Source organism: Lethenteron reissneri, chromosome 24, assembly GCF_015708825.2.
Source record: "Lethenteron reissneri isolate LAM-NWPU_2019-01 chromosome 24, ASM1570882v1, whole genome shotgun sequence".
NCBI classification, from domain to species: Eukaryota; Metazoa; Chordata; class Hyperoartia; order Petromyzontiformes; family Petromyzontidae; genus Lethenteron; species Lethenteron reissneri.
The window spans coordinates 6712341-6726368 of NC_083802.1; the positions used below are offsets into that span (position 1 = coordinate 6712341).

At 42.1% G+C, this 14028-nt stretch overlaps 1 protein-coding gene across 1 annotated transcript; it reads right to left on the reverse strand.

The window, feature by feature from the left end:
• Positions 1-4849: 4849 nt before the first annotated feature.
• LOC133346468 (translocon-associated protein subunit beta-like) lies at positions 4850-12033 on the reverse strand. The gene is made up of 6 exons (XM_061558074.1): positions 11924-12033; positions 9189-9352; positions 8161-8259; positions 7391-7499; positions 6877-6954; positions 4850-5358 (listed from the first exon to the last, which is right to left on the reverse strand). Exons 2-6 carry the CDS (start codon positions 9350-9352, stop codon positions 5248-5250), a joined length of 561 nt encoding a protein of 186 aa, XP_061414058.1. The 5' UTR covers positions 11924-12033; the 3' UTR covers positions 4850-5247.
• Between the last annotated feature and the right edge of the window lie 1995 nt (positions 12034-14028).

Below are 14028 nucleotides of genomic sequence, written 5' to 3' on the forward strand. Positions count from 1 at the left end.
TATTCTCATATACTGGCAAAGGAGGTCCCATGAAGTAACAACATAACTGTGTTACATAATCAACTGAGAAACGAAAGGAACTGCCATGGTCCACTGGTTAACTTTCTGGACTTTTGCAATCCAGAAGTAGCCACTTCAATTCCAGTTGAAACAACTGTCCAAATTTCCATTTGAAAACGATGATCGTTTGAAAACGACGATCGTTTAACGACCCTGAAAACACATTCAAATCCTGAAAGATGTAACTCTATAATAGCAAGTACCAGAGGTGTGGACTCGAGTCATGTGACTTGGACTCGAGTCAGACTCGAGTCATGAATTTGATGACTTCAGACTCGACTTGGACTTGCATAACAATGACTTTGTCCCACCTCTGAGGTGTGGACTCGAGTCATGTGACTTGGACTCGAGTCAGACTCGAGTCATGAATTTGATGACTTCAGACTCGACTTGGACTTGCATAACAATGACTTTGTCCCACCTCTGGCAAGTACTGTTCACATACTGAAACTGAAAACTTTACAAGTAAAACATTACATCTGTTACAAATATTGAATGTGAGATCAATAACCCTGATGGAGAAAACATGTAACAATGCAAACCGTAATGGGAACTCATCACTTAAATAAATCACAAATATGTTGGAATAAAATGATGGCAGCTCTTTCAATAATTTACGCTCGGGTACACGTGCTTGCTCTCTGCGTGGCCCCCAGGCGATGAGACACGCTGGGATTGCAGGCACAGCGAGTACTACTTGCTGGGTGATTATTCCAAGCCCCCTGTAATGTTGCCCTTTTGGTGTCGCTCATGGGGAGCCTACTTCCCCTGGGCTTTAGATACAAGCGAGCACACAGGTGGATCTCGGTGGTAATTGTGAGTTTATTTCACCGGGTTCTGGATACCGAGGTCATTTCGACTTTTTGTTGTTGTCAAGAAGCACAGCAGGGAAGTGTTGAGTTGAACTGTGCACATTTAAGGCACCACATTAAAGGAATTTAAAGTGGTGTAGTATTCGTAGTACAGTATAACATTCGTTCTAGTAAAATAGGTAGCTAATGGTGCAGTATTGTACAATCAAAGCTATAATTAAATGTGTTTACTCAAACATTAAAGGGGCAGTATTCATCTAGGTTGACAGCCCTGAGCCAGTAATGGAAAATCCACATTCCTATGGTGGTGACCAGGATACTTACTATTGACTTTACCATGATGTTCGTATTCAGATAAACAGTGATGATCATTAAGCCTATTCAATTTTATTTAAAGTTTCTTTTAGAGAGTTCACTGTAAGTTTTAAGAGTTTTTCAGACATTTCTACCAGGCGAATATGCATTTTGAGTAATTGAAGTGTTGTTCGTGAATGTCATAAAAACGCTCAGTTTTTGACCACAAATGTTATTAAAAGCCACGCGTTTCGTTTCAAACTATATGGTGGTTCAGATGTCTTGTGACCACCAATTAATTGACCCTTAACATTTTTTCCTTGCATATTCATTTATGTTTTAAATACAATCTTACTTTAACAATATTAAGTTTTAGAGAATTAAATGTGGGTCACAAAACACTAGGACAACCCTGTACAATGACCTGCCCTGGCAATCCCGAAGGGCTTATCCACAGTATGTTTATTGAACACAACCAAATGCGATGCATTATTGTTTTACGTTTCATTTATTAAAAAAAAGTTAAGTGACGCATACATCAATTTAACATCGGTGAAGGCCTTTGAATTAAATGCCCCGTTTTTAACCAGCTGAGAGTACATCGAGATCTGTTCTGCAAGGGAGACGTGACAATACTCTGCTCTTGGGAATGAGGATGTCACCTTGAATTGAATGCCAATTTTAAAGTAGAGGGAGTGCTTTTAGTAATAGAGCAATGCCATACAGAAATGGCTATGTCCCTGTGGAAATGTAACCATCGACTCTGACATTTGGCCAAGTGATGAGAATATGACCACTTGTAGTTTAATCATGATTCATCATTTTACACTCCATTTTGAAATATGGAAGCTAAACAGCAGCATCCATGAATTAATTGTTACCCAATGTTAATTCAGATGATGTAACCATAGAATGTTCAGTCAATGGTTATGTATAACATTTACTTTGGCTTGATTCAAGTCATGGAGAAACTACTTGACAGCCATTTAAATACAGCTGTTGTACACAAGGTAACAAATATCATGGTGACTGAGAATGTATCCTTTAACTGGGAAAACACTGAGTGCGACCGTTTGATGTTTGCATCACATCCTAATGTGTAATTCTTCTATTTTTCAAGCGATCATCCCATTTACCTCATTTTAACAAGGCAGTGGTGGAAATTGTCGGGTACCGAGTATTGCTGACGCAATTACCGCACGGTCCCCAGACCACACAGCCAACCCAGACATTGTCATTTACTCAACCATTACGCCTTGTTTACGCGCGCATTTCGTCATTGTATATCTCCCGCAAACTCCAAACCAGATGTTAGGGACCACGTGTTTACATGCAAGCAACCCCAGCCACTATAAATATAGACATTAAACAAGCGTTTGGTTTCACAAAGAACATATTTTGAGAATAATATTCTGTGTATGGCGAGATTTTCAGGAGCTAAATTACAATTTCGAGGTCTGCTCGCCATGAGAGGGCTCCAGGAGAAAGTTGTGTAATTTTGCAATTCATCCAATTAAAATAGCGCATTGGTTTACTCTATGGTCCTTAATTCGAGTTGTATGGCCACAATCACACGATGGCTTGCCTTAAAAATGTCGTTAATGAAGATGTACGTATCGGCCTGTTGTTGTTGTTGTAAAACAGTGTTCCTCACTCATTTTCAGAGGGGAGCCACTTTCAACAATAAGACATCAATGTGAGGGCCGCCACGCATTTGAAACCAGTGGGTTTGACAGCACAATGGGGGTGTTTTCACATGTTGTGTATTGTCGGGGGATGCACGTCAAGGGCCGCACTAAAGGCCACCAGGGGCATCCAGTGGCCTGTGGGCCCCTTTCGATGAACGCTGTTATAAAGCATTTGATGGTACACCAGTTTTCGAGAAAATGTCAAAGCCAGGAGATGTGATATTTGAGTCTCAAATGAGGTTTATTCCAGACATCCAGCATTCCACTGTTCGCTAGCATTCCTCCGGATCTGGGTGAGATTCTGAGGTGACCGCGTGATCCTAGAAGGGGGGTCGGGACTTGAGTTGGCTGCGAGGCACTTTGTTGATGCCTTGAGCGATGGGGTAGCTGGTTATCGTTGGTAAGAAAACGTGTAAACTCCCTTGCAGTGTCTTTTCGTATATTTGGTGGTAGAATGTTGGGAGCCAGGGGATTCGTGTTGGTTTCGGTGTTCCGGTTACGATGCACATTGCGCTGTGAATTGTGTTGTTTTGTGTACGAGCTCCCGAACCAGGCTGGGGGACACTGACCGACGACAACCGAGATCAGCGATAGGGAGACAGTTCGCAGCACATCAGCGGAGGCATCCCAGAGTGTTCACACACGTTTCTGTAGCAGGGATAATTGAAAACATTTCAATGATCTGTTTTATGACGCTTGAAAGTCAGCCTTCTGTCCATAACCCCGAGATATCTTGGAATGGGGTCATAGCGAACTTTACTACCATAGATCGCATTAAGGGTGGCATCTGCTGCACGATTGTTCAGGTGAAAAGCACTTGTGTTGGTTTTGAAGTAATTCGGTCAGCCTCCAGTCACTAAAATATGCCTACAGTAACATTAGCTCAGCTAAGAGGATTGGGAATGTTTCCACGGTTTGTGCTGTGTGCAGCAAGGGGCAGTCAATTGCATGTGAACTTGTGAGAAGATGTACACGGCAGATCACTTGTATATGTTAGTGACAATGTTAGTAGTGGGCCTTGAGGTAGGCCATTGTTCATAATTCTCTTGCGGCTGTTTACCAGCGAGGTGCACTCTAAAATCATGGTTGTCGAGCATCACCTCGATTGGATTTAACATGGCAGTTCGGATTAGTTTCAATGGGTCATTTACTGTCAATACCCAAGTATGTTTGTTGACAATTTAAAACATGCGAAAACAATATTACACCATGTACTTTTTGGAGAGCAAGACAAAGGCCTACACACTCAGCAAACTAGATTTAGAGTCAAATCACTCATGACCATTCTTTTCACTTTGCCATTTAAAGCTCTCCAAAATACCTGCTATTGTGAGACAGTGCTTCTCGCTGGAGACAAATTATTTTGCACAAAGGCTTTAACAAAGTACGTGTAAAGTTTGCACCAACATCTGTAGTCCGTTTGCCCAGGATATTGCCGCCTGCGGTCATGGACATTTGGGATATTATACACAAAGCCAACGTTATCACGCAATCATGCAGCCTTTTATTTCCTTGCATTATTGAATTATAAATCTAGTATCCAATATTTAACTTGGTATCACTCAGCTTATGAAAACCGTTAAAATGTAATCATTGCATTTTGTAAAAACAATTCAAAATAGCTATTAAGATCTCCCACATTAACAGTTACTGCTTGGAAACATAATTTACAACAGCTGTGTTGAAAAGCATGTTTCCCAAAAAAAATGTCCATAACATTTATTTCTATCCCAAGTATATTCTGGGTTTGAGAGAATACACAAACCTGACTGTAAACAATATTCTCCTCCGACCCTAACCCCATCTTTATTGAAAACAGACCTTGGATAAATTTAATCTAAACTGCTGCCTGTGGATGTGCTTCGAGCCTGATGCAAAGTGGCAGTGACATAATTACATTAAGGAGCCCATTCAACAGTTAAACACACATACGAATGGTGCATTACTGTATGACACCAATGTGTCAAACATCAATGATGCAATGCAGTCCACAAATGGGAGATATCACAAGTTTATTAAAATATGGCACAGGACAGTAAACATCATTAATATCTCCCTCTGAAATGGTGCCACAATTCATTTTACAACATGAGTCCAAAAAGACCATGAATTCTTGTAATTTTCTTTTCAATGTATTACATTCCCAATTACAGTATATCAAAGCAAACTTGCGAATTTATAAAAAAAAAACTGTCAAAAGAATAAGGCCCGACATGAGTGGAATGCATACATAATTTATGCAATTGGCACATATGCTTTAAGGGTCTATATTTTTATGCAGCCAGATGTACAAATGTTGCTTGGCTTCTTAGTAAAATTCTGACATTGAGGAAAACTCTTTGCATGTCGTCTGGGCTCGGTGGCAGTGCCCTCTTCTGTGGCACCACGCTTGCTCACTTCGTCTTGGCCTTGGGTGCATCGTACTTGCTTTTGCTCGAGTACCACAGCAGCAGTGGGACGCCCACGGATGGCAAGGTCATCACTGCAAACGCCATCCAGTCCAGCTGCACAGCACAGGGTCGGAGCACAAGCTTCACATTTTGTTGCAAACACACACGAGCAGAGGCTTTGTGGGATTGCTGCTAACGATACGACGTACAAAATGCACAAAATATGATTTCACAATTCATGGAGCATTTAAATAGAGCTGCATCGAGACTACACAAAGCAGGACACGGGGAGAAAACAGGGATATATTTAGTGTTAGACCACAAGGAAATCGATCCTAAGGGTAGGGTGACTTCCCCATCAGCCCTGCCCTCTCCTCCTACATCAGCCCTGCTCCCTATTCTGTTGGTCCTACCCATTCCATTGCTAGATGCACTCACGAGATATTCACTTTGACAAAACCACTCGACACCGACCACTCATTTGATCCTCACAACTCTGACGACACACTCACCAGACACTCAATACAGGAGACTCACCACTCACCGGAGCCTCACCCCTGATTCTGACCCCAATCCAGACACTAGTCACTCACGAGACACTTGAGCACACAGCTAACACTCAAGACTTACCATAGCAACACTCACCAGTCACATAGCAGACACCAGACATACGACTCACTCACCAATCACCACCCACCTGACCCTCACCAAGCACTCGCAATTGCCACTCACACACATGAAATGCTCACCACTCAGGAATAGCACATTGTCGGTAACATAGCTCTAGAAATGTACAGATGCAATAGCACAATAAGTACAACAGGGGGCACACCACTCAATTAGCTTTGTAGGCAATGTTTTATGCATAAGTCAAAGATTGGAGGTCATCAAATGTAATCCTCATGGATTCTTATGGTTATATTGAGGCATTTGTGACATTATATAACTGTTATGGTGTGGTGACAGATTGAGAGAATGACAAATCCAGCTCCATATATGAACACTTTATAGACATGAGACATTGGCAGAAAAGGAAGGTCTTGATTCAATATCTACGTATAAAACAATGAAAACAAAAGAAAAATGCATATATGTGAAAGCAATAAAATATCAATTTTAATTAATAAAATACATGTTTAAAAAAAATACTGGAAACCTGATGAGCATTTGATTTTACCCAGACCCAGCGTCTTGACTTCTTTAATTCACTCACCTGGACTTACCAATATACATTTAAAGGAGCCTCATTCACGAGAAACATGTAGGAATTTGAGAAAAAGGAGGGAAGAAATAGTTTCTGTAATGGACACCCATAAATGAAGTGACAATCTCAACCTATTTCGAGTTTAAATTTGTATTGGTCGAATCCATTTGGCATGACAATATGTAATCTTCACTAATTGCCAGAATTAAGATGAACATCTTAACACCTGGATTACTGCCAGAAATGATAAGACCTTTTCTTTTTCAGCTTCTTAATACTGGCAAAAAGGGTTCCGAAGATAAAATTGCTTAACTAGAGATGCGTTGTATGCAACGCTTTTTTGAGTACGCTAATACAACTCACATTTTTTTAAGTAACATAAGATGCCTTTAAATCCAGTAGGTAGAGAGATACTCCTTTGTACGTACATAATGGGCAGAGAATCTCCTGTCAAACTCCCTCTGGCCCAGGATGGAACCCTGGCCAGGAGCACTGGTGAAACCCACCTGTGGAAACAGACACAAACACAGGTGTGATTCGCTGCATTTTTAACTCGCATGCAAACTCCACAGAGAGAACATGTCATGGATAAAATGTCTGCGCAGCAAATTCTTTCCACTAGTTTTTCTTAGCGTATCTAAGTTGTATTAATAAAACCAGTAGCAGTCACGCACAGTAAATTCAATGCACACAGCGGGAAGCAATTAATCTAAAACGTTCCCTCTCAAGGTGACAACTCTTTCCTCGATAACACAGATGTTACTGTGGGGGAAATTCAAGATGCCTGCCTACTCAACAAAACCACCACTGGGACAACCACCCCAGCCCTACTGTCACACGAAAGTTGCCACACCACAATGTTAAATTATCAGCGGTTCATGTTTTATTGCTACCCATGCACAGCAGATGGTCACACAGTGGGAAAGGCAACAGCTGACTCACCATCACGCTGCTGCCCTCGTGGGGGAGGTAGGAGACTGTCGCTGCCGTAAAGTTGACGTAGCCAGGTTTCAATGGCCGCAACACAACCGCGTGGGTAACATTGCTCGATCTAAAAGCGGACTTGGAGTTAAGGGCCTATATTAAATGACAGTACGTTTTAAAGAAATTCCTTTTTAATGTTTGTACTTTGCAATATTATATCACGGGTATTTCTGAAAAAGAAATGTTATTCTCATAGGCTTTTATCCAAGTTAAATTGATACAATTACATAATATACCACTGCACATGCCATTGTTTTTGTTCAGCAAATTTTAAGATAAATGTTTTATTACTGCTTGAGTTATAAGTATTCGAAGTCAAAGCTTCTCCCAAATGAGCAATCAGGCGGCACGCATATCCGTTGGTAGCCCTAAGCCAGTTTTGGAAATTCCCATGGTGGGAGCCAGGCTTTTAATAGGACAACCACTGCTGACTTTTCCACAGTGGTATTGAATTTATTATTCTCAAAGAATAATAGGCTGGGACAACCTCCAGCCAAGACTCAAACTTGGAACCTTCCGATTGTGAGTTAAGTTCTCTTGCTTCAGCATCATCCGACCAGATATAAGCGTTTAACACGTAGGCTTTCGCGACCAATGTTATTCATAATCAATATTAACTGGAACGAAGAGCAAATGACCAAACATTAACAACAAAAACACAGCACAGTGGAGAGCTTAATAAGGCAGTGTTATATATAGGAGGCTGTCAAGAGGCGTCACAAGGATACGGAGCAATCCGTTCCCACTTGGCGGTAAGAGCCCCGGAGACGATGCCAAAGTCCTCCGGCGAGAAGGACTCGTCGACCAGCTCCACATCGAGGGCAGCACTGCGCAGGACACGGCGCGCACACACACACACGAGCACCCCGCGCGTGTACACAGCCGTTAACGCCAGTGTCGCACACCACACACAGTGACCACCACACAACCTGCACGGCTCCCACACCCGCCTCCTCACTCAAAACTAGTCTCCAAATAACAATCGCACAGCAATTTACCATTGTGAATATTGTAGGCTCAAGGGCAGTACGGCATGACCCACTTATAGGTCACCCATAAATATAGTGCGAAGAAATGAGAAAGCAACATTTTGTTTAAAAGATTCTACCCGGTCTTCTAACAATCTCTTTGAACATGAGATGAAATATATCAGACGTTCCCTCTCACAATATTAAATCACACTTGCAGAAAAGGGTAATGAGTGGGGTGTCAATAAATGTATCAAAATGTATAATAGTTTCCTTCAACAAGATGTGTGTATGAACTACTTTCATGCCTCATGAATGCACCGTTGAAAAATAATGATACATATATCCAATTTCTAATTACGCAAGTGTAAAGCAGGGGTTTTTGTCAAGCTTGTGTGCAGTGCAGCCATTTATTACATATGCATTTTAAGTTTAGTTTTTATAATCAAATTGACACACTAACATATGAAAGGTATAATATTCTATTTTAAGGTGGCTGTTGTAAATGACTAAACTGTGCAGCTTGATGGCATTATCGTGCGATAAGCGTCGTGTCCTTGCTTTATCTTCCATCTCGAAAGTAATTGCTACATTAGGAGGTCAGTATGATATGCAGCAATGCATAAGTTGAAACCAAAGTCTTTCAAGAATCTGACTTGTAAAAAAAGGTATCTAGTATGACAGCGCCTACAAGAACATTAGTGCTTTGAGCAATTACTATCTCAAAAGGTGTTTGTGATTTTACAGCACAGTGAGTGATACAATAGTAAGGCTTTCTCTGGCCATACCTGGAGCCCACGTTGTAAATGTTGAACTGGACGGTCAAGTCCCGACCTTCCACGGCATATGTGTTAAGCAGGTTTTTAGAAGCCAGTAGCCTGGCCTCGTCTCCTCCATGCACTGGTGCCAGAGTGCACAGCACAGCCACCCACAGGGATAGTGACACTCGCATCTGTAAGAAGGGCAGGAACAGACTACATGCGTCTCATGACATTTAAATCCACATCCGCATGGGTATATTTGAAAGCTTACATTAATTTTGTGTTTATCACACTTGCCTTCCTTTAATTTCTCTATGATTAATTTTTTTTACATTGAATGCCCTCAAAATATATACCATTGTGTTCTGATTATTCATGACTTTGGCGATAAATGACAAAAGCTCGCCTTGCTTACCTTGTAATTCGCGAAAACATGCAACGTATACGGTTAAAATTGCGTAAAAAAATGTGCGTACTCTCGAGACATAGGGACACAGAACCCAAAGTTACTGCCATCAATATTTTAACAGAAAAACCCCACGCAGTTTCAGATTCACTCGCATTTTTGTAACATATTTAAAGAATTCTGTGTAATCTATTGTATATCCAATGAGCACAATTCAAGCTATCATCTCAAGACCGCTTTTGGAGCAGTAAATACGCGGAATAGGTTATAATCCAGCGATTCCTGCCTATACATTCACGTGTCAAATAGCTATAGAACTCAAAACATCCACGCTCTAAGAATGCGCAAATTCATATAATTTGCGGATTTCTTGCTTTTCACAACTCATCTCGTAATTAGCGGGGCCGTTGATCCTAAAATATGCCAAGAAATAGCGGATTTCTGATTCTCTTCCAGGAGCAGCCAATTCCTCCCGTAATCCACGGCACACCGCGTCGGCGACGTCCCTGGATTACTATAATGTGCTATGTTATTGCAAATGTTATTATACAGTTTTTAAAGGAATGCACATTGCAAAAAGGTGGCTATGCAATGTGAGCCGTGTTATTTATTAATTTAAGCACTTCTTTGCAATGTACATTATATATTTTGAAACTTTCAAATTGCCAAGGGTTTGCCAGCTCCTTTATAATGCAAACTTTGTTCAGTGTTTGAATAGCATTCCTATCGATAATATATGGAAAATACAAATAATTGTCATTTTTTTGCTTTCAACAGCAGACTAGCTGCGCTGATGTGATTTGGTTGGTAGAAGAAGCTGTAAACAACTAAATTCCCCCTCGCATAGAACCATATGGCAGATGTCTTAGAAAAATTAGAACTCAAAATCCAATAATTTATCGGGGATTAATTTAGCCGCTATGTAATTCGCACAATTTTTTTTTGCGAATGGGGTCGTGTGGCTGAATTCCTCTCGTGATCCGCGGAACGCTGCTTTGGCTACAGGATCCGCAACATGGTATCCCCCACAGTGGCTTCATGAAGTTCTGCTGTACACAATTTACACGAATAAAGTGTACCTGAATAAATACTATTTAAAAATTGAAATCAATTCTTTTAAATTATAATCTAAAGATGCAATCGCACTGTACTAATCATCACATCACTACTGTTTAGTCAAATTAAGAATCTAGAACAATAATAATTTCAATTTGCATAGCATCTAAATACAACCTGGCCTCAAGATACGTCACGTAAGGAGTCTTTCAATCAGGAGGCACATTTAAAAAATACAATGGTCGTTCGTGAACAAAAGAAAATACCAAGCAGGAAACTTACATAAATCAAATGACACATCGGAACTGATACAATCTTGGAAAGTTAAGTTCGTGGTGCTGATGTTGGCAAATTAAACATTCACCAAGATACTGAATTGCAATGGGAGCTCACATGATTAAACACATGTTACCAAGAGATAATGCAACCCGATTGACTCTTTTGTTAATTACTACCGGATGTAAGAGAGAGATAAATATCAATCCAATATACATAGCCATCATCGCCCCCTACTGCAAAAAACTTGACAGGACCCTCCAAAGATAACCCTAATAATGACAAAATGTAATGGTTACATTAAGTTGTATGGTACACACCGTTAAATAAGGGACGATCATACAGCCCATCGCATGGCTGTGGTTCAAATGAATAAGGCTCAATGAGCACTTATCTTGTATAATAAATCTAACCTTGTACAATACATGACGTCGGTAAAAATATAATAAAAATCGACCATCGAAAAAATTAACTAATTTAGAGATATTGGATCTCAATGAGTGTCAATTCTACGAAAAGGTCAATCGTTAGAATTGACAGCAAAGATCGCTTACGTAGAGCAGTAACGACGACGATGATGAATAATCACAAGCGGGCCTCTCGCATGCGTTCTAATAAAAGGACGTGAATCTTTAACCGACTGCCACATGCCTCAAAGGGTCATTACATCAAGACGGTTAAAAATAAAATCATTATCAATCAAATCGACATGGTTCACGTATCGATAATCAATTAGGGAGCTCGCAAGCTTTAGACAGCATCTGCACACAATACTTATATAAACGACCGTATAAATGACTTAGATATTATGACCTTTGACTGTGTTTTTTTATACCGAAGCTCGTTGATGAGGTTAATTAACCCCAAAGCCAAGACGACTCTGCACGGATCCATCACACGCATCGCGGGGTTGAATGAACAAGCGCAGCGTGAACACTACAACGCGGTATAGTATACACAGTACACAACGTTGACTTAATCCAGGGCTTATTGTAACTTGTTAGAAAGAGAAAGAGCCACGAACCTTGGCTCGCTGCGCTTGATGCCGCTGCCACCACCACCACGTCAGCGTTCGCAGAGCCACGTCGCCTGGGTCCAGTGCATGCAGGGAGAAGGGCCGTAAAGTAACTCCCCCTCGCTGTCGTAAAGCTCCCCCCCCCACCCTTGCTGTCGTAAATCTCCCCCCAACACCGTCGCTGCCGTAAAGCAACGACGTCGCACGCGTTGCCGTAAAGTAACGACGTCGCACGCGTTGCCGTAAAGTAACGACGTCGCACGGGTTGCCGTAAAGTAACGACGTCTCACGCGCTGCCGTAGAGCAACGACGTCGCACGCGCTGTCGTAAAGCAACAACGTCGCACGCGCTGTCGTAAAGACACCGTAAGTGTGGGTAAGGGAGTGGGGGCAACCCAAATTCTCCCAACTTTCTTGATTTTAAACTTTTTTCCCAACTTTGTATTTATTTTATTTCACCAGGTAAGGCCACACTGAGCTATATAGCAGCTCGTTTTTCAGAAGCGACCCGGGGTCACAAATGAACGCTCAACGAAGTGGCTGAACACGTGGAAATCTCAATCAGTCAGTCTCGGCCCGCTCTTTCCAAACTAAATGGGGGCAGAGACTCAAGTTCGTGTATTAGGTGTAGCCCTGTGAGCCATTCGGCTCTTGAATCGGGTGCAACCGCAACAAAAAAAAAACATGAACAAGAAAACATCTTAAAGTGACTAAGTGCAAACAGAAAATCCAAGAAAAGACAGAAAAATATTGCAGAAAAAGCACCGTACACCAACACTGCAAATATCCCAGTGGGATGCAAGTCAAACAGCAACAACCACAAGACAACTTAGATTAAGGCCACCAGTCTAACTCTGTACTACAACAAACAAACATGGCCAAACCAAAAAACTTCGAAAATCACCAAAATAAAGCCACCAAAGGCCCTTCTCCACCGCGCCCTGTCCCCCTCCAGCGGGCATCATCTGTGGCTCCCGGGTCGCCCGTCTCTCCTCGTCCCCGGTCTTCTCGGCACGATCGCAAGCGGCCTCTGGGGTCTATTGCCTGGAGGACGGCCTTCGAACAACTCCACGCAGGAGTCATTCTTTCACAATCCTTGGCAGACGACCCCATCCACCGTAGCTGGCTGGCTTCGCTCAATAGTGCCCTACTGGACGTTGAGTTTGTCGGATAGCTATGCTTCTCACCTGATCCCTGAGAGAGAGAAAGCCCTGCCATCCTGTGCATGAAATCCATGTTTGTTACTTGCACCATTGAGCGTGTCCTCGTCAGGATCTTAGGTCAGAATCTGGACGAATATTGACCGATAGATTGAGAGCTTTGCCTGAAGGCTCAGCTCCTGTCTTGAGACCACATGCCGGTTCGTGGTCCGCATCACTGTGGTGGCCCGCTTCGATCTCCTCTTCCCTTCTTCCATCCCTCGAGAAATACTCCCCGACCTCCACTACTTAACCGTAGATCAAGAGGCGCTCTGCCACTCTTGAGTCCGCGCCACAGACATGGTCTTGGTTTTGGAGGTGCTGATGATGTGAAAATCTATAGCAGCCAAAAATTCTCAAACGCATGTTTCTAAATGTAGTAGGAACATGCGGAGAAAAATCTACACGACCACACGGAGAACATGCAAACTCCAAATATACAGCCGTCAGGGTCGTGATCGAACCCACGGCCTTCTGTATACCAGGGGAGGTAGTTAACATCTCGCCACCTCTACAGGTACTTGATTTGGTGCGGCTGCATTGGTCAGGGCTTGCACGAACAAACAAAAAAACTCAACCGCATTCGTCACAAATACCGTGGTCTTAAAAGTATAAAATATAATAGGCAACGTTTCGGGCAATGCCCCTTCCTAATAGCACAGAAGAGCCATTGTCCGTAAGGTTCCCTATTACATCTAAGGTCACAGAGTGTTGCAGGAATATGTTGGGTTGTTCATGTCATGAAAACAGGGCCCTTGCCTATAACATCGAGAAGTTCACCAGCATCGATTTAAGCAAACCTGACTGCTGATGAGATACTGTGTGTATCGAAACCGGTCAAGAAGTTTGCGTGCACTGAATAAATGCGGCTGAAATGATGTGCTGTCGCTGAGTTCTGTAAGAAATACATAGATTT

Excerpts from the sequence above, each read along its gene's own strand:
- LOC133346468 (XM_061558074.1), bottom strand. The coding sequence starts at position 9,352 with ATGCGAGTGTCACTATCCCTGTGGGTGGCTGTGCTGTGCACTCTGGCA. Across the intron at positions 7,500-8,160 it reads AAGTGGGAACGGATTGCTCC|ATCGAGCAATGTTACCCACG; the intron begins GTATCCTTGTGA and ends GTCCGCTTTTAG. Across the intron at positions 5,359-6,876 it reads GGAGATTCTCTGCCCATTAT|CTGGACTGGATGGCGTTTGC; the intron begins GTACGTACAAAG and ends TGTGCTGTGCAG.